Raw genomic sequence first — 27,821 nt, 5'->3', positions numbered from 1 at the left:
TGTACTAATACTAAGTTGTATGTGAGAAAATTATATAAAGCTTAGATAAGACCTCTTCAGGGAATGACAGAAACATAGTTTCTGAATAGATTTTTAATCAACTTTTTCAATTCAACGGCAGTTGACATTATTGATTAGTTAAAAGTTGGCAACATTATTTGCAATGCAGTAATTTTCAATATATAACTTTTTATAAAACATTTTTTTTTACACAAGACACATTACTACGATAGTCCAGAGACGGCATTATGAATTAAATGTTCTTTTCCCCTCATTATGTCGAGATTACAACTTATTTATCTCATGATCACATAACAAAAGTTGTTTTGTCGAGATCAAGAGATATTCAAAAGTACCATGGGTCATACATTGATTTGTTCAGATGCATGATAACCACTTCATCAAGGAGCCCTCTGGCTGCGTTGATCGCAATACTGGGCAAATAAGCCCTGAACGATGCCTGACAGGCAGCATTGTCTCCCAGGCTACGTGCCGCCCCCAAGACCACAACCAATCACATGCAAGGAACAACGCAGCTAACTTGGCTAGTCTTGTGAGCTAGTTAGCTCGGTTGTCTGGGACTGAAATGGAATCTGATCAGTCTGTCTGGAATGGAGCTTACCCACTCTGTAAATTTAAATATCATCCAAAAAACATTAAGTGTCCCTTACAATTATACTAATATCAGTTATGCTTGTTATCTAACACGACTACCTAGCTAGCTAGCACACTCACACGACTAGCCAAGTTTACTGCGTTGTTGCTTGCATGCATTGGTTGTGGTCTTGGGGGTGGCACACAGCCTGGGAGACAGAACTGCCTGTCAGGCATTGTTCTGGGCTTAAATGCCACATGAGGGCTTAGATGCCCCGAGAGCTCTTAGCTCAAGGTAAGGGACATTTAAACTTGATAATGTTCTAACTTATAAAACTGATAAGCTCCAAACACAAATGAAAGCATGATGTTAGCATGAAATGTGCCATCCCTTACCATAGCAATGAATAAAAACGTACTGAATCCACTGCGGGCTCTGCAGCCTCAGCCATACTGTCAAGCCACTCCTCTTTATGGAGTTTATCTCAACCGAACAACTTTCGTTATGTCATGATCATGGGAAAATGATCTTGTGATCTCGAACAAATCAACTTGTTACGTTGTGATCATGAGATAGATACATAAGTTGTGATGGACATAATGAGGGAGTGATCTTTTCATTAAAATGTCCTCTGGACTTTCGTACATTACATTTGAAAGGTCCCTTACTTTGTAGTATAAATGTGCAATTCAACCTTAGAGTTTGATGACAATTCTTAAACATTTCTCCACAATATTTACCTTAATAGCAAAGCAGAATTCATAAAAGGTCTTCATAATAAATCTACATTATCCCCAATTTTAGAAAACAGACCGATAATTATAAAAGTGAAAAGTCTCTTTGATCATGATTTAGTAAGGCAAAACAGGTATCCACTGAGTATAGCTAGTTTGCTATAAACATCCACTGCAGTACAAACGACTAAGAACAACCAAAAGTCTAAATAGTACACACAATGAAAATAGCCATATTGATATTCCAATACAGATATTCACTTACATAAGGGATATAAAAGAAGAAACATTGGCAAAACCAATAGAATACAATGTATAAGTGCATTTACAAAAATATATTCCCTTGTGAAAAGTTAAGATGAGGAGTGCGGAAAGCGATTAAAAGGAAGACTGAAGTTGTGGCACTGGGATGTGAGACAAAGTGGATGTTCCAGGTATTCTTTTTTTGCAGTCACGTTGAGCATGTCAGAATATTGTTATATCATATGATTATGTGCTTCCTAGATATTTAACAGTTCCCCGGGTGTTACAATATCTGATAATCTACAGATACATGAACGACCTGGAACGCCACCATACTCAATCTCATGGTCTTAGGTAAAGATTCTTTAAACTGTGTTTTTATAGGAGTGGGATCTCTCTTTCCTTCCCTCTTTCTCTGCCTCACGCCCAAGTCTCCCCACCACTATTTTCTCCCTCTTTCAGTGCCAATCCTCGTCCTCTTCATATTCTGCCTCTGAAGGCACATCCTCATCACTGACCTCATCCTGTTCTCCCGCCTCATTCCCACAACCATTCCCATTCTGCATAGCCTCTGCTGCCTCCTTGGCCCGTGCCTCGGCTGCTGCCGCCGCCAGGGTCGCCCGCTCCACCTCCTCTTTGAGTTTGAGTGCGGCGTCCTTCTTCTCCCGCTCAGCGTGGCTCTTCATGTGGGCGCTGCGGCTCTTAACCTTGTAGAACACCCTGGAGGTCAAAGGTCAATATATGAACAATATAACATATAACCCAGATCGCTTTATACACTATATACACAGAAGTATGTGGACACCTTCAAATGAGTGGATTCGGCTATTTCAGCCACACCCGTTGCTGACAGGTGTATAAAATCGAGCACACAGCCATAGACAAACATTGTCAGTAGAATGGCCTTACTGAAGAGCTCAGTGACTTTCAACGTGACACCGTTCCAACAAGTCTGGTTGTCAAATTTCTGCACTCCTAGAGCTGCCCCGGTCAACTGTAAATGCTGTAAATGTGAAGTGGAAATCTCTAGGAGCAACAAAGGCTTAGCCGCAAAGTGGTAGGCCACACAAACTCACAGAAGAGGACCCCCGAGTGCTTAAGTGCGTAAAAATCTATCGAGTTCCAAACTGTCTCTGGAAGCAAGGTTAGCACAAGAACTGTTCGTTGGGAGCTTCATTAAATGGGTTTCCATGGCCGAGCAGCCGCACACAAGCCTAAGATCACCATGTGCAATGCCAAGCATCGGCTGGAGTGGTGAAAAGCCTGCCGCCATTGGACTCTGGAGCAGTGGAAATGTGTTTTCTGGAGTGATGAATCACACTTCACCATCTGGCAGTCCAATGGACAAATCTGGGTTTGGCAGATGCCAGGAGACTACTACTAGCCCCAATGCATAGTGCCAATTGTAAAGTTTGGTGGAGGAGGAATAATAGTCTGGGGCTGTTTTTCATGGTTTGGGCTAGGCCCTTTAGTTCCAGTGAAGGGAAATGTTAATGCTACAGCAAACAATGACATTCTAGACGATTCTGTGCTTCCAACTTTGGGAAGGCCCTTTCCTGTTTCAGCATGGCAATCCCCCGGGGCACAGAGTGAGGTCCATACAGAAATGTTTTGTTAAGATCGGTGTGGAAGAACTTGAAAGGCCTGAAACAGAGCCCTGACCTCAACCCCATTGAACATCTTTGGGTTTAATTGGAACGCCGACTGCGAGCCAAGCCTAATTGCCAAACATCAGTGCACGACCTCACTAATGCTCGTGGCTGAATGGAAACACGTCCCCGCAGCAATGTTCCAACATCTAGTGGAAAGCCTTCCCAGATGAGTGGATGCTGTTACAGCAGCAAAGGGGGGACCAACTTCATATTAATACCCATGATTTTGGAATGAGATGTTCGACAAGCAGGTGTCCACATACTTTTGGTATTGTAGTGTATATAAAGAGAATTATATGGCTCGGATAGAACCTACAGTCACACAGGTGGTGTACCAGGTCATCGTGCTGTGCATCTCAGAAGACTGCTATACCATATCAATATGGTTACTGAGACTTAAAATTATTCTCCAGGTGTTGTAATAGGGATGCGCATTTGAAATTATTTCACTATTCGAATAATATCATGACATTTTGGATATCCAGAAAGTCGAAATACATGTTTAATATAAAATGTCTTACTTCAATGGAGACTTGCTAACACGACTCGACAGAAAGACAGTGAGCGGTGCCGAGAGTGCTGCAGCACCCCCTTAAAAATAAAAAATAATATTAATAATTCGGAATATAAAATTTAAATAATTGAAAAAAATGTATTAGTCCTGTATTAGCGGCTATTGACAAAAGTAGTGCACTGTGCCTTTACTAGTCCTGTATTAGCGCAGTGGTTCCTAAACTCGGTCCTGGGTCCCTCCCCTGGGTGCACGTTTTGGTTTTTGCCCTAGCACGACACAGCTGATTCAAATAATCAAAGCTTGATGATGAGTTGGTTATTTGAATCAGCTGTGTAGTTCTAAGGCAAAAAAATTAATGTGACCCAACAGGTAGAATGTTGTTTCATATGAATGGAGTTGTTGTAGACAAGTAAGGGGAGTGGCAGATATTTTTTTGATAGCGCTTCAAACGGCTATATTGGTCCGCTAATACAGCGTTTGTATTAGAGACAGTGCCCTGTACCCCTGTATTAGCGGACCGACATAGCTGTTTGAAGTGCTATCAAAAAAATATCTGCCACTCCCCTTACTTGTCTACAACAACTCCATTCATATAAAACAACAGCCTACCTGTTGGTTGATCATTGTAGCCTACTCCTTCTCATTTAGCCAACTTATTTCTGTAATTTGAATTACATTTTGCATTGATTTGAAATCACCCACTTCACATGGACTGTAGCGCCGCTTTGATTGACCGACGACAACAAGCTACACATGTGAAACGTGTGCAGGCTCCCAGAGTGTCTTTTATGGGGTGCACTCATAAAAACTGTCATAAAACAATTGTTTTATTACAATTTCGAATGTGATGGTTTGTCCTTGTAGGCTATGTAGCAATGTCACATAGATCATTGTATTTAATTTTAGACAAATCCTTTTCATTGTTAAAATGTGCCTATATTTTCTGGTATCAAAAATGTATCCTCTCCCAAGTAATCAAATACTAACGTCTCTTTGGATAGTCAAATATTCCAATAACCGTGCATATCCCTTTGTTGTAAAATCTGATTATCCGTGCAGCGCAACTGCAACAAAGACCACCAATGGATTTTGTCTCCATTGTCACCCCACCAGTCTGGGATGTTTCCAGTGAACACTGGTCTCTAAGAGAGATGCCTGGTTTATAATACTCTTGGTCAATCCCTTTCTTTCACCCTGTTTTCTTTCACTGTAAAAACTGTTAGGTGGAAACTGTTAATGGTGGTAGGATTGCATGGTGGAGTATGTGTCTATCGGTTTGCAGATACAATACACATAAAAATACTCTTACATAGACAGAAACACACAAACACACTGACCTGCTACACTTCTTGCAGGGGAACACGCCCTCTGGGTCACCCGGGGGTTTTGGGGGCGCTCTGCTCTTCTTCCCTGCAGACTCGGGACGAGGATTTCGGAGTGCAGAGGAAGGGGTTGGATGGTGAAGTCCCACCTTTTGTACAGTATTCTGGTCCTTGTGTCCTAGCACTGCTCCTGTCTTGTGGGCCAAACATTACATTTCATTGTGTTAGTCTGTCATACCAGTGTTGTATTGCACTGTTGGTGGATCATTGGTCAAAGAACATATGATAGCAAGTATAGACATAGGATATACCGGTATGGGATGGATATAAACATGATACAAAGTGGTTGAATAGTTTAACATACACTTTTAAATGTAATTTCAAGTGAAAATGAGCACTTACATTGTCGTGAGCCTGTAGTGTCTGGTTAACCCTCAACTGGCTGCCATCTTTACCCCATTCCCAAGACCCTTCCCACTTCCTGTTGTCTTCTCCCTGAGGTGGCATATAACACAATAAATGTTCATCTTAATGAAAGTAATGTAAAAAAAAAAACATAATCATTAACTACTTGTTTTATTATATTTGTTTTCATTAACTAAGCCCTACTTTGACATCCAATACTGCCTCTGTGTGTTTTGCCGCTGGTGACTCTGGAGGTCCGTAGGTAAGTGTTCCACTGCGACCGACCTTCACCCGTTTCTTATACGTGTAGTAGAACTCCACACACTGTGCCACTGTCTTAGTCCGCACCTGTATACGGAGCGACAACACACACACACGCAGACACACACACAGACAAAGGTATTCATTATACTCTTCCTCTCCCCTCATTCCCGTACACACATAGAAATACAGACAGACACAGTTATTAAAAAGTTATTCACTTCTAATGGTACTCCCGCTGTTTGCCCAGGTAGTGATAACATGCCATGTGGTGAAAGTGTTATGGCCGACATGGCCTGATTCGAATTGGGCGTACCAATTTCTGCACCATGAAGAAGTCCTTCCTGTAGGCAGAGATGCCTTTGTTGAAGTAGCGCTTCTCTGAGGGAGTCCAACTGTCTGATCCTGGGAGGGAAATTATTCACCATACTGTCAATGAGGTCACACAGTGTGTGTGTATGTGTGTGTGTGTGTGTGGGGGGGGGGGGGGGGGGGTTGTGAGTGAATGAATTCCATCACTCTCCTGCCCCTTCTCCCCTTTAAGAAGCACACGCTTTGGAAAGAAGCACATGAGGAAACAAGACAACTTCCCCACCTGAGTAGTGATAGTCTGCCAGGTGATGGCCTTTAGAGAAAATGGGCTCCTTGAGCAGCAGGAATGCCAGGGCCTCCTGGGGAGCACAACACAATTCATCACCGGGGTGTTTCCCAAATGGCACCCTATTCCCTATATAGCGCACTACATTTGACCAGGGGCCACAGAAATGTACTATCAAGTGAATAGGGTGCCATTTGGGACACAGCCTGGGATAAACTTGCCACAATGGATCATTCTGAAAGCGTAGGGGAGGCAGCGTCGTTGTAAACTACTCGGTTATATCAATGGATGAGTCACTGTACTCACAAGGACATTGCCCCCGCACTCATGCAGACAGTGAAGGGCCAACTCTTGATTGGTGCCTCCGCCATACAGAGCGCATGAGCAGGCCAGGCTCATCAGGTCATCCACTAGGGGGGAGAGTGAGGCAGTTTTGAGAGAGGAAGGCAGGGAGGAAGAGGTGCAGGGAGAGAGAAAGTGAGGAGGGGTGGAGAAGATAGACAGAGCCAAAAAAAATTGACAGAAAGCAAAAAGTTGTTGTTCAAATGTGCATACTTTAAGTTTCATACAAAAAGCAAGCTCTATTACCGCTCACACTACAGAGCCCTAAGCAGTGCTGAGCTGGCCTGATTATGCATTCAACATAGTTTCTAGAACCATGCTGAAAAAATTGAAATTAAAAAGCTGTAGTGCTAGCACAGTACAGTTCGGGTTGCCCCTATAGTGTGAAAACACATTTAGATGGCTATAACCTTTGAGGAAGGGACAGCAAAATTTAGGCTTGGGCAGTATACCGTATTCCGGAGTATTTGGAAATAGCGTCGGCATGGTTTTTCAATACCGTTGAAACTATTTATTCGGAAAGTATTTAGACCCCTTGAATTTTTCCACATTGTTACGTTACAGCCTTATTCTACAATGTATGAAACAAAAAAATCCTCATCGATCTACACACAATACCCTATAAAGCAAAGCGAAAAACAGTTAAAAAAAACCCTGATATACCTTATTTACATAAGTATTCAGACACTTGCTATGAGACTCGAAATTGAGCTCAGGTGCATCCAGTTTCTATTGATCATCCTTGAAATGTTTCTACAACTTGAAGTCCACTTGTGGTAAATTTAAATTGATTGGACATGATTTGGAAAGGCACACACCTGTCTATATAAGATCCCACAGTTGACAGAAGGTGTCAGAACGCAAACCAAGCCATGAGGTCAAAGGAATAGTCCGTAGAGCTCAGAAACAGGATTGTGTCAACGCACAGATCTGCAAAAAATGTCTGCAGCATTGACCCAAGAACACAGTGGCCTCCATCATTCTTAAATGGAAACAGTTTTTAACCACAAAGAATCTTCCTAGAGCTGGCCGCCTGGCCAAACTGAGCAATCGGGGGAGAAGGGCCTTGGTCAGGGAGGTGACCAAGAACCCAATGGTCACTCTGACAGAGCTCAAGAGTTCCTCTGTGGAAATGGGAAAACCTTCCAGAAGGACAACCATCTCTGCAGCACTCCACCAATCAGGCCATTATGGTAGAGTGGCTAGATGGAAACATCTCCTCAGTAAAAGGCACATGACACCCCGCTTGGAGTTAGCCAAAAGGCACCTGAAGGACTCAGACCATGAGAAACAAGATTCTGTGGTCCGATGAAAACAATATTGAAAACTTTAGCCTGAATGCCAAGCGTCACATCTGGAGGAAAACTGGCACCATCCCTACAGTGAAGCATGCCGGTAGCAGCATCATGCTGTGATGTTTTTCAGTGGCAGGGACTTGGGAGCCTAGTCAGGATCGAAGCAAAGGTGAACGGAGCAATGTACAGAGACATGTTTGATGAAAACCTGCTCCAGAGTGCTCAGTACCTCAGACTGGGGTGAAGGTTCACCTTCCAACAGGACAACGACCCTAAGCATACAGCCAAGACAAAGCAGGAGTGGCTTCGGCACAAGTCTCTGAATGTCTTTGAGTGGTCCAGCCAGAGCCCAGACTTGAACCCGATCGAACATCTCTGGAGAGACCTGAAAATAGCTGTGCAGCAACGCTCCCCATCCAACTTGACAGAGCTTGATAGGATCTGCAGAGAAGAATGGGGAACACTCCCCAAATACAGGTGTACCAAGCTTGTAGTGTCATACCCAAGACTCAAGGCTTTAATCGCTGCCAAAGGTGCTTCAACAAAGTACTGAGCAAAGGGTCTGAATAATTACGTAAATGTAATATTTCAGTTTAATTTATTTTATACATTTGCAGAAAAATCTAAAAACCTGTTTTTTACTATGTCATTATGGGCTATTGTGTGTGGATTGATGAGGGAAAAAACAATTTGATCCATTTTAGAATAAGGCTGTAACGTAACAAAATGTGGAAAAAGTCAAGGGATCTGAATACACTATCTGTATGTTTGTAGAAACTTTAAGTAAATAGCTGCAGTCAACTACATTAGGAGATAAAGTAGATCACGTTCTTCATTTCACGTGTCACATTATTTTTCATTATGAAGCTTACTGGTCGTCCCCAGTCACATGGTGTTTGTTTACAACGACAAAACATTGAGAGACCCATGCCTTGTAAGTCGCTCACTGTTGTGCAGCACGTGCCAGGTGATCGAGTTACAGTATGGAATTCACAATTAAATGTTTGCCAGATATCTTTTAACTATTAAGTTAACGGTCTAAAATGTGTTAAATGCTCTGCAGTTGTACATGTGGTATGCTAATTTAGTAGCTACTTATCTAAGTGGTTAGCTTCTTGCAAAATCAAGCTTATTTTGGTAACAGCAGAGAATCCCCTCCTGGATCAAGAGCCTTGCTGTCTAATATGTATTTTGTGTGCGCAGCAAACTGTGAGTAGCATTTTTAAGTTACTTGTATAACTTTATGACCTGGGATGTCTGCCCGACAAATAGTTTGTCAGAGACTGTATAAAATGTTTGCAATGCACTCGTTAGCATTTAGCATTCACTATGGGTATTTACATGTACTTGTTAGCATTGCTAACCTTCGGATTACAGAGACTCATTAGGGTTTGAAAAAAGCGCCCCTTGTGTTGGTATTACCAAATGTCCTGTGATGGCACAAGGTCGGTATGAAGGTATGTCAATCAGGATACCGCCCTAGCCTAGTATAGTTACCAGTCTCCTGCACTACGTGGCGTAGCTGGGATTCCTTCATGGGGAGCCAGACCAGGTCAGCCTTGTGCTGGTCCCAATGGGTCAGCGAGCAGTCCCGCTGCAGCTCTGGCACCTCTGCCTGGTACTGCAGACCAATGTTAATACGCCTGGAGGGAGGGGGGAGAGGGAGAAAAAGGGAGAGGTTGGGAGAGGGTGGAGGGAGGGGGAGAGGGAGAAAAGGGAGAGGTTGGGAGAGGGTGGAGAGAGGGGGCAGAAAGAGAAAGAGAGAGCGAGAGAGAGAGAGGGGGGGAGTGGAGGGGGGAGCGAGAGAGAAATGTTAGGAAATCAGCAGCCATTGTGGCCATACCAGTCTGAAATTCTGCTATAGGCTCTCTCCATGGGGACCATGCTGTGTGAATAGGTATTGTAGATACACAGGTAGATTTGCAGATAAAAGTGTCCCCTGAAGGCACAAATCAAGGGCTGGTGCCACCAACTGAAAAAGTTAACATTTTATAGTCTCGAGCCATGGATGGGCCATAAAACATTATATATTATACATGCTTAGGACAAGTCTTTCAATGCATTATAAGTGCATCATAATGCATAATACCTGCAGGCTTTGAGTAAAGTGTCACAGAGGTTTGTACTCACGGGTCAAAGCTGACAGGTGTGGCGTCGGTGATTAAAGGGAGGACCGGGGGTGTGATGTCTGTAGAGCTGGCTGTAGAACACACAAGGAAGGCAGGGCCTTTAGGGCACTACTATCTGGACCAAAACAGAGAGGCAGACATGGGTCTATTTCACCCCTGGAAGACTGTGGGTCTGCATCCCAAATGTCACTTTTGGCCGGGGTCCATAGGACTGGTCATAAGTAGTGCACTATACTGGGAATAGGGTATTATTTGTGACAGCCTAAACTTTATTAAGGGAGATTTCTCTATTGAAAGTGCTTTGTTAGTCTAGGACTTGGGTTAACTACTCTGTGTCCAGGAAACCAGCCCTAAGAGTAGTGGACTATTGACAAAAAAATACATTGTGTCAAGGACGCATGCAGTGCACAGGAAAAGAAAGCGACAAATACAAAAATGCAAGAACGACAGAAGTAGGGGTCATCTAGTGAAGAAACACTAACAAAAATGACAGGGCTGGCTGCAAAGTCTAGACAGACTTTAATGTGGAGAGTAAAAAGGAAGAGAGAGCAGTGGTGGAAAAAGTACCAAACTGCCATACTTGAGTAAAAGAAAATGACTAAAGTAAAAGTGAAAGTCACTCAGTAAAATACTACTTGAGGTAAAGGCTAAAAGTATTTGGTTTTAATAAATACTTAAGTGTCAAAAGTAAAACATTTGTCAAATTCCTTATATTAAGTAAACCAGCCTGCACGATAGCCAGGGGCACACTAGTGAGTCTGCCAGATCAGAGGCAGTAGGGATAACCAGGGATGTTCTCTTGATAAGTGCATGAATTGGACCATTTTTCTGTCCTGCTAAGCATTCAAAATGGAACGAGTACTTTTGGGTGTCAGAGAAAATGTATGGAGTAAAAAGTACAATATTTTCTTTAGAAATGTAATGAAGTCAAAGTACAAATACCACAATAAACTACTTAAGTAGAACTTCAAAGTATTTCTACTTAAGTACTTTACATCACAGAGAGACAGGACTGCAAGACTAGGCAGACAAGTGATTGAGTGAAAAGCAGAGAGAGAGAGAGACAGGGATACAGAGACACTCCTCGAGGCTCCATGATAACACTTACTGGAATGCAGCAGGCTGCGTGAGTTTGACTTGGGTGTAATGGGCGGTGGTTGCAGGGTTTGGTTGCTGGTGGTGATGGAGGACAGGAAAGTGGAGAAGTAGAGCCCTGAGCCCCCGCGCACCGGTGACAGGATGGGAGGCGGGGTGTAGGGCGGCATTGTGAAGGGGTGGTCAGGCAAGCGGATGGGTGAGCGTAGGTGGCTCTGGTAGGGAGTGATGGCGGAGTAGACCGAGGGAACGATGAACGTGGTCGGTTTGGGCGGAGGGATGAAGAGCGGCTCGGGACGAGGACGCCGTTTGTGCTTGGCCAATTTCCCATCATTGTCCTGCCCCGCGTTGCTCTCCTCGTCCTGTTTTGGTGAGACGATTGTGAGGATGGCATTTGTTTTCTTCCAAATAATTTAGCTACAATTCATTGAGCTTGTCTGGCTGGTGGAATGTAGACAAGGGAATAGCCCCAAAAGTGCAAACCCCAGCCATCTTGTACTTCAGGCAGGTAAAATCAAACAAATACTATGTGATCGTGTTCATTAGGCACCAAAAGGAAGAATATGGACTGAAACAATGAGAACTTGTCCTACCATAAACACTCAAACGGTGCAAAGGTTTTTACTACGATGTGCCCTAATGAACACAACCCAGGTCGGCAACAGGACCTACCTGGCTGAAGCTTTCCGACAAGGAGTTCCTCAGGGAACGGCGCCGGGCCACGATGACAGAGGGCTTGTGTTTGGGCTGGGGCAGGAGGTGCTGGCTCGGGGGGCGCCCATAAAGCCAGTTGCCCGGAGGGGCTGGCTGACCCTGACGCACTGGCACTGACACAGGCATAACCAAGGGCACCATGCCAGCCTGTCTGCCTGTAGGACCCTCCTGCAGCTGCTGGGGAAAGAGAGAGGGGGAGAAACAGAAGGGAATAACATATGAGGTGAGAGAGAAAAAAATGGGAGTGCATTAGTAAACTTAACATTCTACATGGAGCAATTGTTTATGTCAGACCGTAAGTATGCATGTCTCACGCACACACAACATTTATGAACATTGCTTAAAGGCAGTCTTCAGTGTTGCAAGATTCGGTACCACAGACTTGAGAATACACTGCACATGTGGTATGAACAAACAGTTACTTATAGGTAGCACATGGTTACTGTCAGCTTACAAAACTTACTGAAAATTCATTAGAAAACCCATTCAGGCCAGGACAGAAAATAAAATGTGATATCAAATTCAAATGCCTCCAGTAAATGTGTCAACCTCAATTCTGCACTTTTCTCCATTCAACTCCACTCCAGCCAATATATGGCCAACTCAGCAGTCTTCTGGCTGGGCTTGTGATTTAGAAATAGAAAAAAGGATTGTGAATATTAGTAGTAGGACTGTTTTATTAAGGCAACTGGTCGGGCAGAGAGTGTGGAGGAGTGCGAGTTTGCAGGTCTGGCTGTGGTGCCAGGCTGCATCCGCGGCCCCTCCCTGGCTCAGCTGAATGGCTGGGGAGGAAGAGCCCTGAGGAATGTGGAGGTGTGTAGACATGCAGCTGCTTCAGCAGTCTGCACCCAGCACACTGCCTTTCTTTCGCCATCTCTGCAGGCTGTACACACACACACACACACACACACACACACACACACACACACACACACACACACACACACACACACACACACACACACACACACACACACACACACACAGCTCCCTGTTTGGCTGAAGTGCAGGTAGGTTTAAAACAGAATGACAACAACCAGAGCAATGTGTTTTATCACTTGGTGAGTGGATGTATCAGCATGTTTTGCCTTTAAAAAACAAGAGTTGAAAAAAAATGCAGCTGCTTCAGTGGGTGTGCCCTGGGGAAACATAAACATCAAATTCCGGACAGCAAGGCTAGGCATCGCTCTCTTTTCTCACAGCAGTATAATCAGTGTCGAATTGTGACTAGGCCTTTTGAGGGACCAAAAATCTTCCAATATGACAGAAAACATAGCAACACTTATTGCGCCCGACATATCTTCTGTGAAGGAAGAGCAATGCTTTTTGATGACATTATGAATGAATGAAACAGGCCTGGCTGCGCTTCGGGCTGCCGCATACACACACACACACACACACAGAGTCAGAACCGGCATGGACACGTGACACACAGCATAAAATAATGCAATCAGTGAAACATAAAACACACTGTTTACACAACCTATGGCAGCCTAACACCACTATCACCAATAGTGACAACAACAGTGTCACATCAAAGGTGACAGACTCATGGTGCTGAAAGGACAGCGCTGTAAGACTTGTACTCTCCATGGCACTGAAGGAGAGACCGTTTTGGGCACACACAGCATCAAATAACGTTAAAGAATAAGCAGACCATTCACTCCAGTAGGCCCCATGAAATCACAAGAATATAAAAGAATGGTTTAATTTTAAAAATTGAATTAACAAACCAGCTATTACTTCCCATTGTAAATATATTTTATCACGCTCATCACAATAACCGGTGATAGTTTAAATGCAACAATGTTTCACAGTCATTATTTTCAAAGAGATAGTTAACAGCAAGCGAGCTGCAACAAAAAAGAGGGCATAAACCCACGCACTTTGGAGCCAGGACCACCCATTCCTGCAGTCAACATGCCAATTACACACCCAATGTGTGGCATAGTGTTGCGTGACAAAACTGCACATTTCCCGAGTGCTCCTGAGTGGCACAGCGAGGCACTGCATCTCAATGCTAGAGTCGTCACAACAGACCCTGGTCAATTCCAGGCTGTATCACAACCGGCCGGGATTGGGAGTCACAGAAGGCGGCGCACAATTTGCCCAGCGTCGTCCGGGTTAGGGTTTGGCCGGGGTAGGCCGTCATTGTAAATAAGAAATTGTTCTTAACGCACTTGCCTATTTAAATACAATTTTAAAAATGTATTGTCCCTAGCACAAGGTGTAATTGTCCCTAGCACCTGTGTAATGATCATGCTGTTTAATCAGCTTCTTTGATATGCCACACCTGTCAGATGGGATGGATGATCTTGGCAAAGGAGAAATGCTCACTAACATGGGATGTAAAGCAAATGTATACACCAAATTTGAGAGAAATAAGCTGTTTGTGCGTACATTTCTGGGATCTTTTATTTCAGCTCATGAAACATGGGACCAACACTTTACATGTTGTGTTCATTTTTGTTCAGTATAAAAAAACAAAACAAAGAACACAATCATGGTACCAATAATTGCTTCTATTTCACCAGATGTACATCCTTGGACCAACTACATTAAAACAGGGTGGTGGCCCACAGCTGGTTTTATGTGGCCCCCCAAGTTTTCTGAGCAAATAAATAAATACAAATCTAGACATTTATGTAACAGGTGGGTCTAATCCTGATTGGTTAAAACAACATTGCAGACAGTGACTATTCCACTAGCTAAATCTATGACGTTAAAATGCCTATTTACTCTGGTACATCTGAATGTGCAATATACAGTCTCATCAGCCCAGCCAGGCAATTTATAAACATTATTTATTTTAGAATAACATTTAGTTTTCAACAGAGGAGATTTGTATAAACCTTGCTGTCTATGTCTCTAACATTTGCAACATTTTGAAAATTGAAAACATTTGATCGCCAGCTGTCCCATAGTAATGAACGTGTCGGGATGAGACAGACAGGCAGGCAGCTTTTCTCAGCCGAAATCATGAATCAACATAGTTCTTTGTATATATCCATAAAAATGATCAATTGTAAACAGGTAAAACGAAATGAAGTGCAGCTAGTTTGCCATCTTTCCAGCTTCAGTTTGAAGTGATTGTGTTAGCGGTGTTGTTGGCTAGCTCCTCTGAACAACAGTGTCCTGACGAGAGAGCACATTTTCTATGCCAGGCGAAATCGCGCAAAATTAGCTCATTGTTATATTTACATTTACATTTAAGTCATTTAGCAGACGCTCTTATCCAGAGCGACTTACAAATTGGTGCGTTCACCTTAAGACATCCAGTGGAACAGCGACTTTACAATAGTGCATCTAAATCTTTTAAGGGGGGTGAGAAGGATTACTTTATCCTATCCTAGGTATTCCTGAAAGAGGTGGGGTTTCAGGTGTCTCCGGAAGGTGGTGATTGACTCCGCTGTCCTGGCGTCGTGAGGGAGTTTGTTCCACCATTGGGGGGCCAGAGCAGCGAACAGTTTTGACTGGGCTGCGCAGGAACTGTACTTCCTCAGTGGTAGGGAGGCGAGCAGGCCAGAGGTGGATGAACGCAGTGCCCTTGTTTGGGTGTAGGGCCTGATCAGAGCCTGGAGGTACTGAGGTACTGTTATGGATGTATCCAAATAACTGTCACTAGAAAACAGCTTAAACAGATGTGCAGCTACTTTACTGTTATTCTGGCTGCACTGTTTGACATGACTGTAAGTTAGTTTCATAGCTAGCAAGCAAGGGATAAGAACGTTGCCAGCCAGTACGGAAATGGGACATTTAGAACGAACGACTGTGTCGCATCCATAGTTACAGATCAAAAAGTCTGAACGATTGTGTCGCATTTCTGGCAACCGAACCGGTAGAACGAACAACCCGCCGGCTTGGTTAGCAACCCTAGATTTGTGTTGGAACTATATATCTTGTGGAAAGATGAAATAGTATGAATAAATTCATCAAAATAAAGTTAACGAAAATATGTTAAATCATATTTGAATATGTCGGTAACCCGTTGTGTAAAATTGATACTGCACTAGAAGCCGGTGTTTGGAGGATATTGGTACAGTTTGTCTCGGGCCTAACAGCACCCGTTCCATTATATCCTACAAACACGGCTTCTGTGGCATTATCACTTAAATATACTGTTCCAGTCAAAAGTTTGGACACACCTACTCATTCAAGAGTTTCTGTATTTTTACTATATTCTAGAAAAATAGTGAAGACATCAAAACTATGAAATAACACATATGAAATCATGTTGTAAACAAAAAAAGTGTTTAACAAATCAAAATATATGTTATATTCTTCAAAGTAGCCACCCTTTGACTTGATGACAGCTTTGCACACTCTTGGCATTCTCTCAACCAGCTTCATGAGGAATGCTTTTCCAACAGTCTTGAAGGAGTTCCCACATATGCGGAGCACTTGTTGGCTGCTTTTTCTTCCAACTCATCCCAAACCATCTCAATTGGGTTGAGGTCCGGTGATTGTGGAGGCCAGGTCATCTGATGCAGCAATCCATCACTCTCCTCGGTCAAAAAACCCTTATGCAGCCTGGAGGTGTGTTTGGGCCATTGTCCTGTTGAAAAACAAATGATAGTCCCACTAAGCGCAAACCAGATGGGATGGCATATGGATGCAGAATGCTGTGGTAGCAATGCTGGTTAAGTGTGACTTGAATTCTAAATAAGTCACCGACAGTGTCACCAGCAAAGCACCCCCACGCCATCACACCTCCTCCTCCATGCTTCATGGTGGGAACCACATGCGGAGATCATCCGTTCACCTACTCTTGCGTCTCACAAAGACACGGCAGTTGGAACCAAACATCTCAAATTTGGACTCATCAGACCAAAGGACAGATTTCCACCAGTCTAATGTCCATTGCTCGTGTTTCTTGGCCCAAGCAAGTCTCTTCTTCTTATTGGTGTTCTTTCGTAGTTGTTTCTTGCAGCAATTCGAACATGAAGGCCTGATTCACGCAGACTCCTCTGAACAGTTGAGGTTGAGATGCGTCTGTTACTTGAACTCTGTGAAGCATTTATTTGGGCTGCAATCTAAGGTGCAGATAACTCTAATGAACTTATCCTCTGCAGTAGAGGTAACTCTGGGTCTTCCTTTCCTGTGGCGGTCCTCATGAGATGCAGTTTCATCATAGCACTTGATGGTTTTTGCAACTGCACTTGAAGAAACTTTCAAAGTTCTTGAAATTATGCAGATTAACTGACCTTCATGTCTTAAAGTAATAATGGACTGTAATTTTTTTCTTTGCTTATTTGAGCTGTTCTTGCCATATGGACTTGGTATTTTACCAAATAGGGCTATCTTCTGTATACCACCCCTAACTGATTGACTCAAATGCATTAAGAAGGAAAGAAATCCCCCAAATTAACAAGGCACACCTGTTAATTGGAATGCATTCCAGGTGACTACCGCATGAAGCTGGTTGAGCGAATGCCAAGAGTGTGCAAAGCTGTCAAGGCAAAGGGTGGCTATTTGAATCTCAATTATATTTTGATTTGTTTTACACTTTTCTGGTTACTTCATGATTCCGTATGTGTTATTTCATAGTGTAGATGTCTTCCCTATTATTCTACAATGTAGAAAATAGTAAATACACTGCTCAAAAAAATAAAGGGAACACTAAAATAACACATTCTAGATCTGAATGAATGAAATATTCTTATTAAATACTTTTTTCTTTACATAGTTGAATGTGCTGACAACAAAATCACACAAAAATTATCAATGGAAATTAAATTTATCAACCCATGGAGGTCTGGATTTGGAGTCACACTCAAAATTAAAGTGGAAAACCACACTACAGGATGATCCAACTTTGAAGTAATGTCCTTAAAACAAGTCAAAATGAGGCTCAGTAGTGTGTGTGGCCTCCACGTGCCTGTATGACCTCCCTACAACGCCTAGGCATACTCCTGATGATGTGGCGGATGGTCTCCTGAGGGATCTCCTCCCAGACCTGGACTAAAGCATCCGCCAACTCCTGGACAGTCTGTGGTGCAACGTGGCATTGGTGGATGGAGCGAGACATGATGTCCCAGATGTGCTCAATTGGATTCAGGTCTGGGGAACGGGCGGGTCAGTCCATAGCATCAATGCCTTCCTCTTGCAGGAACTGCTGACACACTCCAGGCACATGAGGTCTAGCATTGTCTTGCATTAGGAGGAACCCAGGGCCAACCGCACCAGCATATGGTCTCACAAGGGGTCTGAGGATCTCATCTCGGTACCTAATGGCAGTCAGGCTACCTCTGGCGAGCACATGGTAATGCCCCCCAAAGAAATGCCACCCCACACCATGACTGAACCACCGCCAAACCGGTCATGCTGGAGGCTGTTGCAGGCAGCAGAATGTTCTCCACGGCATCTCCAGACTCTGTCACGTCTGTCATGTCCTCAGTGTGAACCTGCTTTAATCTGTGAAGAGCACAGGGCGCCAAAGGCGAATTTGCCAATCTTGGTGTTTTCTGGCAAATGCCAAACTTCCTGCACCTGTGGACGTCGGGCCCTCATACCACCCTCATGTAGTCTGTTTCTGACCGTTTGAGGAGACACATGCACATTTGTGGCCTGCTGGAGGTCATTTTGGGGGGCTCTGGCAGTGCTCCTCCTTGCACAAAGGCAGAGGTAGCGGTCCTGCTGCTGGGTTGTTGTCCTCCTACGGCCTCCTCCACGTCTCCTGATGTACTGGCCTGTCTTCTGGTAGCGCCTCCATGCTCTGGACACTACGCTGACAGACACAGCAAACCTTCTTGCCACATTGATGTGCCATCCTGGATGAGCTGCACTACCTGAGCCACTTGTGTGGGTTGTAGACTCCGTCTCATGCTACCACTAGAGTGAAAGCACCGACAGCAATCAAAAGTGACCAAAACATCAGCCAGGAAACATAGGAACTGAGAAGTGGTCTGTGGTCCCCACCTGCAGAACCACTCCTTTATTGGGAGTGTCTTGCTAATTGCCTATAATTTTCACCTGTTGTCTATTCCATTTGCACAACAGCATGTGAAATGTATTGTCAATCAGTGTTGCTTCCCAAGTGGACAGTTTGATTTCACAGAAGTGTGATTGACTTGGAGTTACATTGTGTTGTTTAAGTGTTCCCTTTATTTTTGAGCAGTGTATAAAGAAAAACCCTTGAATGACTAGGTGTTCTAACACTTTTAATCAGTATTGTGAGTATAATATATATACACAATTTTTGGGGTGCAATTTTTATTGTGGGTCATAGGGGCAACAGGGTAGCCTAGTGGTTAGAGCATTGGGCCAGTAACCAAAAGTTTGCTGGATCAAATCCCCGAGCTGACAATGTAAAAACCTGTCGTTCTGCCCCTGAACAAGGCAGTTAAACCCACTGTTCCTAGGCCGTCATTGTAAATAAGAATTTGTTCATAACTGACTTGCCTAGCTAAATAAAAGTAATACAATTATCATCATTTTTTTAATGACAAAAAACCCCACCAGTAAATCAGCTCCAAGTTATTTTAATTTAGAAAGAAATCCCACACATAGAGAGACCCAATGTGATTGTATATGTAACGGATGTGAAATGGCTAGCTAGTTAGCAGTGGTGCGCGCTAATAGCGTTTCAATCGGTGACGTCACTTGCTCTGAGACCTTGAAGTAGTGGTTCCCTTTGCTCTGCAAGGGCCGTGGCTTTTGTGGAGCGACGGGTAACGATGCCTCGTGGGTGTCAGTTGTTGATGTGTGCAGAGGGTCCCTGGTTCGAGCCCGGGTATGGGCGAGGGGACGGACTAAAGTTATACTGTTACATATACAAATGTAAGTGTAACAGTATAACTTTAGTCCGTCCCCTCGCCCATACCCGGGCTTGAACCAGGGACCCTCTGGACACACAGACAACTGACACCCACGAAGGCCCTCGCAGAGCAAGGGGAACCACTACTTCAAGGTCTTAGAGCGAGTGACGTCACCGATCGAAACATTATTAGCATGCACCACCGCTAACTAGCTAGCCGTTTCACATCAGTTACATAAGCAAGGTTTGAAATGATTTAGTCAAGCATATCAGTTTGGGCTTCTTGCGGTCAATTTGCAGTCTACAAATTGTTTGTAATTATATTCCTGCCCCCAGACCATACACTGCTTTAAAAATCACACAGACGTAGTTAAAATGAGAATTTACATTTACATTTAAGTCATTTAGCAGACGCTCTTATCCAGAGCGACTTACAAATTGGTGCGTTCACCTTAAGACATCCAGTGGAACAGCCACTTTACAATAGTGCATCTAAATCTTTTAAGGGGGGTGAGAAGGATTACTTTATCCTATCCTAGGTATTCCTGAAAGAGGTGGGGTTTCAGGTGTCTCCGGAAGGTGGTGATTGACTCCGCTGTCCTGGCGTCGTGAGGGAGTTTGTTCCACCATTGGGGGCCAGAGCAGCGAACAGTTTTGACTGGGCTGCGCGGGAACTGTACTTCCTCAGTGGTAGGGAGGCGAGCAGGCCAGAGGTGGATGAACGCAGTGCCCTTGTTTGGGTGTAGGGCCTGATCAGAGCCTGGAGGTACTGAGGTGCCGTTCCCTCACAACTCCGTGAGGCAAGCACCATGGTCTTGTAGCGGATGCGAGCTTCAACTGGAAGCCAGTGGAGAGAGCGGAGGAGCGGGGTGACGTGAGAGAACTTGGGAAGGTTGAACACCAGACGGGCTGCGGCGTTCTGGATGAGTTGTAGGGGTTTAATGGCACAGGCAGGGAGCCCAGCCAACAGCGAGTTGCAGTAATCCAGACGGGAGATGACAAGTGCCTGGATTAGGACCTGCGCTGCTTCCTGTGTGAGGCAGGGTCGTACTCTGGGATGTTGTAGAGCATGAACCTACAAGAACGGGCCACCGCCTTGATGTTAGTTGAGAACGACAGGGTGTTGTCCAGGATCACGCCAAGGTTCTTAGCGCTCTGGGAGGAGGACACAATGGAGTTGTCAACCGTGATGGCGAGATCATGGAACGGGCAGTCCTTCCCTGGGAGGAAGAGCAGCTCCGTCTTGCCGAGGTTCAGCTTGAGGTGGTGATCCGTCATCCACACTGATATGTCTGCCAGACATGCAGAGATGCGATTCGCCACCTGGTCATCAGAAGGGGGAAAGGAGAAGATTAATTGTGTGTCGTCTGCATAGCAATGATAGGAGAGACCATGTGAGGTTATGACAGAGCCAAGTGACTTGGTGTATAGCGAGAATAGGAGAGGGCCTAGAACAGAGCCCTGGGGACGCCAGTGGTGAGAGCGCGTGGTGAGGAGACAGATTCTCGCCACGCCACCTGGTAGGAGCGACCTGTCAGGTAGGATGCAATCAAGCGTGGGCCGCGCCGGAGATGCCCAACTCGGAGAGGGTGGAGAGGAAGATCTGATGGTTCACAGTATCGAAGGCAGCCGATAGGTCTAGAAGGATGAGAGCAGAGGAGAGAGAGTTAGCTTTAGCAGTGCGGAGGGCCTCCGTGATACAGAGAAGAGCAGTCTCAGTTGAATGACTAGTCTTGAAACCTGACTGATTTGGATCAAGAAGGTCATTCTGAGAGAGATAGCGGGAGAGCTGGCCAAGGACGGCACGTTCAAGAGTTTTGGAGAGAAAAGAAAGAAGGGATACTGGTCTGTAGTTGTTGACATCGGAGGGATCGAGTGTAGGTTTTTTCAGAAGGGGTGCAACTCTCGCTCTCTTGAAGACAGAAGGGACGTAGCCAGCGGTCTGGGATGAGTTGATGAGCGAGGTGAGGTAAGGGAGAAGGTCTCCGGAAATGGTCTGGAGAAGAGAGGAGGGAATAGGGTCAAGCAGGCAGGTTGTTGGGCGGCCGGCCGTCACAAGACGCAGAGATTTCATCTGGAGAGAGAGGGAGAAAGAGGTCAGAGCACAGGGTAGGGCAGTGTGAGCAGAACCAGCGGTGTCGTTTGACTTAGCAAACGAGGATCGGATGTCGTCGACCTTCTTTTCAAAATGGTTGACGAAGTCATCTGCAGAGAGGGAGGAGGGGGTGGGGGAGGATTCAGGAGGGAGGACAAGGTGGCAAAGAGCTTCCTAGGGTTAGAGGCAGATGCTTGGACTTTAGAGTGGTAGAAAGTGGCTTTAGCAGCAGAGACAGAAGAGGAAAATGTAGAGAGGAGGGAGTGAAAGGATGCCAGGTCCGCAGGGAGGCGAGTTTTCCTCCATTTCCGCTCGGCTGCCCGGAGCCCTGTTCTGTGAGCTCGCAATGAGTCGTCGAGCCACGGAGCAGGAGGGGAGGACCGAGCCGGCCTGGAGGATAGGGGACATAGAGAATCAAGGGATGCAGAAAGGGAGGAGAGGAGGGTTGAGGAGGCAGAATCAGGAGATAGGTTGGAGAAGGTTTGAGCAGAGGGAAGAGATGATAGGATGGAAGAGGAGAGAGTAGCTGGGGAGAGAGAGCGAAGATTGGGACGGCGCGATACCATCCGAGTAGGGGCAGTGTGGGAAGTGTTGGATGAGAGCAAGAGGGAAAAGGATACAAGGTAGTGGTCGGAGACTTGGAGGGGAGTTGCAGTGAGGTTAGTGGAAGAACAGCATCTAGTAAAGATGAGGTCGAGCGTATTGCCTGCCTTGTGAGTAGAGGGGGAAGGTGAGAGGGTGAGGTCAAAAGAGGAGAGGAGTGGAAAGAAGGAGGCAGAGAGGAATGAGTCAAAGGTAGACGTGGGGAGGTTAAAGTCGCCCAGAACTGTGAGAGGTGAGCCAACCTCAGGAAAGGAGCTTATCAAGGCATCAAGCTCATTGATGAACTCTCCGAGGGAACCTGGAGGGCGATAAATGATAAGGATGTTAACCTTGAAAGGGCTGGTAACTGTGACAGCATGGAATTCAAAGGAGGCGATAGACAGATGGGTAAGGGGAGAAAGAGAGAATGACCACTTGGGAGAGATGAGGATCCCGGTGCCACCACCCCGCTGACCAGAAGCTCTCGGGGTGTGCGAGAACACGTGGGCGGACGAAGAGAGAGCAGTAGGAGTAGCAGTGTTATCTGTGGTGATCCATGTTTCCGTCAGTGCCAAGAAGTCGAGGGACTGGAGGGAGGCATAGGCTGAGAATTTAGTTGCTAATGGCAGTATCTCGGTCGGCCAATCGATTGAGACACCCAATGAGGGAGAAGCACTCTGCTAGCCTACAATGCCACTTCCTAGAGCAGGGATTCCCAAACTTTTTCACTCCGGCCCCCCCATCCAGCATTCGGGAACATACTGCACCCCCCCTATTTCTATGGGCACAAACACTGTTATTGACACAAACTGTTCACATTTCTCTTGTTGGTGGAGAGAAAATGTTGCAGGTTTAAAGCTTATTTTCTGAAATTCTACATTTTGCCATGGGGTGCAAAGAAAATGCTGCAGAAAATGTTCTTGCAATTCAATACATTTTGCCATGTCTATTATTCATGTGATGTTTGAGTGACTCGAACTTAAGTACAAAATACTGTATATGGGAAGAAAAAAACTAACTAGAAAAAAAAACATTCGCTAACATGGGCTAGTTTTTCAAAAACAGCTCTTTAAGGTATGCAATGACTGACATGACAAGAGAAAAACTGATGATGCACCTAACCAATTTCAAATGTGCACCTTGTGCATTCTACTATTACAACTTTAAGAGTAAGTTGAAAGCCGGACTTTAAAAGTTCCTTAAAAAATGTTTTATAATAATCATAATAGTAATAAATAGGGGCCCCACAGTTTGGGAACGAGAGTAACTCAAACTGCTCATGCGACGTTTCCAAAAACTCCTCAATGTAGCAAGATGGTGACATGCTCATATGACACTTCTGAATTTTCAAATATGCCAGTGAGCATTCTCAGAGGAAACAAGGGGTCTATGTCATCGACGGCTTTGTCCATATTTTTTACAGTCTATGGAATGGCAGAGGCCTTCAGCTTCTGAAGGCTTAGCCAATTGGCTGGCTGAGCTAGAATGTTTCTACCCAGAGACCACCAAAGAAACTCTTGATTGGATATTTTTTTCTCTTCAGTTTTAACCCTTTTCTTTCCAACACAAACTGAAGAGATTAAATCAGAAGATCGTTAAAATTATTGAAAAGATTAAATAGAAACCAAATCCTTAGGCCTTTCAAGGCCCTCGGTTCCCCACTGGGTATAATGTGGATAGTACAGAGATGTCACAGGAGGTTGGTGGCACCTTAATTGAAGAGGATGGGCTCGTGGTAACGGCTGGAGCAGAATCATATCAAATACCGTTCCATTTGCTCTGTTCCAGCCATTATTATGAGCCATCCTCCCCTCAGAAGACTCCTGTGTGGGATGTAGGATTTCCTACGAAAGCAGAGGATAAACCAGAAATTCTCAGGAAAATACACTTTTCAGGCTGGACAAGTATCCTGTGTATGAGGAGGATGTACAGTAGATGGAGAGAGAGAGTGTGTGTGTGTGCGCTAGGCCGTATAGCTGGATTTCCAGTTCTAAACAAACCAAACAGCTTGCCAACTATCAAAGTCACGATGACAGACCTCCTACCATACTCTTCCTATTGAAAGAGGAACAGTGCATTGTCGTGGTCACAGTGGCAGCCAAGTACAGGAATAACACAATCAGTTCTCCCGTCACCCGGGAATTAATCTAACTTCAAATCGTCACGTCCCCTTATTTTTCCCTTCAGGAAACACATCAGGAAAATAGTAACTAAATCAATATCGATTTCCCTGACCCATTGTGCAGGCCTTTATGTACACAGCAAGAATTTTTGACAATGTCATTGTATTTTGGGGTTTATTGGATAGGAGAGCGAGAGAAGTAGATAGGAGTGTGCTACAACATTGGGTCAGATTCAAATCCATGCTCACAGCGCTACACAGTACATGCGATCAATAAGCAGTGGCTTAGACCACTGGACAACCCCATCTCACTATGTGAATGAATTTAATTTGGAACAGGTTTTAGGCCTGGTTGAACTAAATACAACAGTGCAAACAAACCTTGGATATCTTGGCAACCTTGGCAGCGGGCATCGACTCCATCTCGGAAGCCTTCTGGGCCAGAGTCTCCAGATTGATCTCTTTCGACGCCCTCCGACGGGTACTCTGTATGACCCCCCCAGAGGGACCCTGGCCTTCCCCCATCCTCCCTTCCTCTCCTCCGGCCACCACGCCATTCTGGGGTACCTCCCTGGAGGTCTGGTTCCAGGAGGTTAGTGAGGGAGGGCCACCCAGGGGGGACAGCCTGTCTCTGGAGAGGCGGTGCGAACGGTGGGGGGCAGCCGAAGGTGTGTCAGAGGAGGGTGACATGGGGTTAGGTGAGATCATTGGAGGGCAGGGGTTGCAGGGTGGGCTTGACAGATCAGTGGATGGGGTCTCTACTTCCGGTGTCTGTCCCTGTCCATGAGTTTCCACAGACGGAGGCTTGTACTTCTGAGAGGGTGGGGGCTAGCGCTAGACGGACAGTTGTCAGGGGGCTGGTGGTAGCTAAGGAAGTGTTGGTTTGGCTGCTGCTTTTGCTGAGACTGTGGCTGCAGTATTTCTTGCGGCGGTAAACTGTGTGGTTGCTGCTGTTGCTGCAACTGGTGAATTTGTTGCCGTTGCTCCTGTTGTAGTTGCTGCTTGTGAAACTGCTGTTGCATTTGCTGCTGCAGTTGGAGCTGATGCTGTTGCATTTGGTGCTGGTGCTGTTGCTGCAACTGGTGCTGCTGCAACTGGTGCTGTTGTTGATGCATTTGGTGCTGCTGTTGCATCTGAAGCTGCATCAGTTGGTGTTGTTGCTGGGCTTTGGACTGCTCGTTGTAGTTCAGGTTGGGCATGGCTTTGGTTCCCCCTTGGAACACCTGGTAGTACCCAGATGGAAGGTGTTGCTTGGTGGGTCCAAACGCCAGCTGGAAGGGCTGCAACAAGGACCCTTGTGGCATGGAGGGGTGAGAGGGGGGAGCATGGGGGTTCTGAGCCTGGAGGGCTACACCCTTATGGCCCTGCTGGAGGGCCTGGAGCTGGGCTTGGCGTGTGGCAGCCGCCGCACCATGCTGCTCCCACTCTAAGCCCCTATCCTGGGCTATGGATCCTGGAGCCGACTTCTCTGCTGGCCCCATCTGCAAAGCAGCTCCTCCATCGTGGTTCCCCTTGGGGAAAGCCACCTGGCCCCTAAAGTTGTTCAAGCCGTCCATATACTGGCCAAAGTTCTGCCCCCATTGATTGGTTGGCATGGGCCCGGGAGCTTCCTGAGACCAGCCAGGGGCCTGGATGGGGTCCTGGTGCATCCATTTGACAGTGGCAGTCTGCTGGTAGTGAGCCCGACTTTGGGGCCCCTTCTCTGGGTTGAAAACCCCAGAGCCGTGGCCTCCAGGCTCAACGACCCCATGAGCAGACTCCAGAGCCGGGGGGCCCATACCACCATAGAAGACATCAGAAGCCACGACGTGCTGCACTGAGGGCTCCTTCATGGCAGCTCCAGCCCGATGTTTGCCCCCACTCTTATCAGGGGCCACTTTCTGCTGGGGAGGAAGACTCATACTAATAATCTAGTAAACAACAGGGGAAAAAAGGTCTGGGTTCTTTGTATATCCCCAGTCAATTAAGTGTAAAACAGGGACAAGACCAAGTGTGCCTGTCTACACTGCCTCCGTCTGGGACTTTTGTGGCCTGCTTTGTTTAATAGAAAGAACAGAAGGATTTGGGAGGAAACATAAGTCCTACAGGAAAGGGTAGAGACCACACAACCCTCCTCCCCCAAATCAGATCTGAAGAAGTTTGCTGCCGTTTGCGGTCACGGCGGCCCTTGTGGCCCTCATTCATGTGCAGGACCCTGAAAGACAGAGGACGAGGAAAAATTACTGTTAATAAAGTATGTTTTCAACAAGCTTTTGTGCAGGCCAGGCCTGTTTGCTTGGCTCAGAGGAAGGAACTAGGCTACAGGCTATTCATAATGAAAGCAAAATAAGTTTCTGATAGCATGCACTACAAGTATCGTGCAAGCAAATCATTATCACTTCAGTACATCCAAATCACATGTAATGACATGTCGGACAAAGGTATCCGTGTCGGCCCATTGTTTACATAATTTATACGTTCATTTCGACAGTGATAAAAGCAGATAGCAGCAACAGAGCGAGGCTGGACTGTACACATAATTGCCATTTAACACAGCGCGAAATACAGGAAACGAGGGGAAACAAGCAGAGCCGCTTTCTATCCTCCTCGTGGAGTCCCCAGTCCTCAGCCAATTGCATCGAAATTTCAGGCAACCTTTTGTCTTACATTGAAGTATTATGTTGCAACAATGTTACCGTCGCAGATTAGATACCGTAACAATCTGTGCGGGGGTGTGTGTGTGTACAATACATGTTGACAGGCTCTCTAAATCACATCATGGCTCCTTGAGTAAAAAAAACAAAACGAAACCTACAAAACACACATTGCACACTGCCATGGCGTTCTGTTTACAATTTAAAGTGATCCATGTTTTGCGCTCATATTGATCCACAACAGAAACGTGATATGCCACGAATTCAATAGACACTTACCGTTTCAATATCGTTTTATGTATTTGACAGCAAGTTCTCTGGAGCCAATTTACTCTGGTCCAAAGTCGACTGCATCGCGGGATCGTGCGCAGCAGATGACATACTTCGACTACTTCTCTTCAGACCAACGAGTAAACAACTTGCATCGAAACCATGCAAACACTGGACTTGGTATCGCAATGTTTAATCCGAAATCAGGCTATAGTGTCTAGGATGTTACGCACCGTAACAGTGAATTAATAATACACTTTCATGAAAACATGTCCAAAAACTTACTCCCCGCATCGAGTGTGTAAACGTACATAAACTGATAACGTTGGGTATGCTCAAAAATGTGAAGTACACTGTATTTTGTTGCGTTTTTTCACAAATCTGTCTGTCATATACATTGGTTCCTATTTTATTCTTAGAGACAATCAGCCTGAACAGTGTTTATAAATCTGTGAACCTGCGCA

The 27,821-nt window shown here is 45.4% G+C and overlaps 1 protein-coding gene across 1 annotated transcript; it reads right to left on the bottom strand.

Annotated features, from left to right (window-relative positions):
• Nucleotides 1-78: 78 nt before the first annotated feature.
• On the bottom strand, nt 79-27,704 carry LOC115139678 (mitotic deacetylase-associated SANT domain protein-like). Its single transcript, XM_029677306.2, is given in 14 exon segments — nt 79-2,292; nt 5,076-5,254; nt 5,463-5,555; nt 5,670-5,813; nt 6,043-6,131; nt 6,322-6,397; nt 6,631-6,734; nt 9,459-9,604; nt 10,092-10,161; nt 11,199-11,547; nt 11,858-12,076; nt 24,836-25,278; nt 25,281-26,648; nt 27,367-27,704. Coding segments are annotated over 13 exon segments (3,249 nt in total). The 5' UTR covers nt 26,356-26,648; nt 27,367-27,704; the 3' UTR covers nt 79-2,030.
• Between the last annotated feature and the right edge of the window lie 117 nt (nt 27,705-27,821).

This window comes from Oncorhynchus nerka, linkage group LG13 (assembly GCF_034236695.1).
Source record: "Oncorhynchus nerka isolate Pitt River linkage group LG13, Oner_Uvic_2.0, whole genome shotgun sequence".
Classification (NCBI taxonomy): Eukaryota; Metazoa; Chordata; class Actinopteri; order Salmoniformes; family Salmonidae; genus Oncorhynchus; species Oncorhynchus nerka.
Note: the sequence above shows the minus strand (reverse complement) of the source record. Positions and strands in the feature narration are given on the sequence as shown.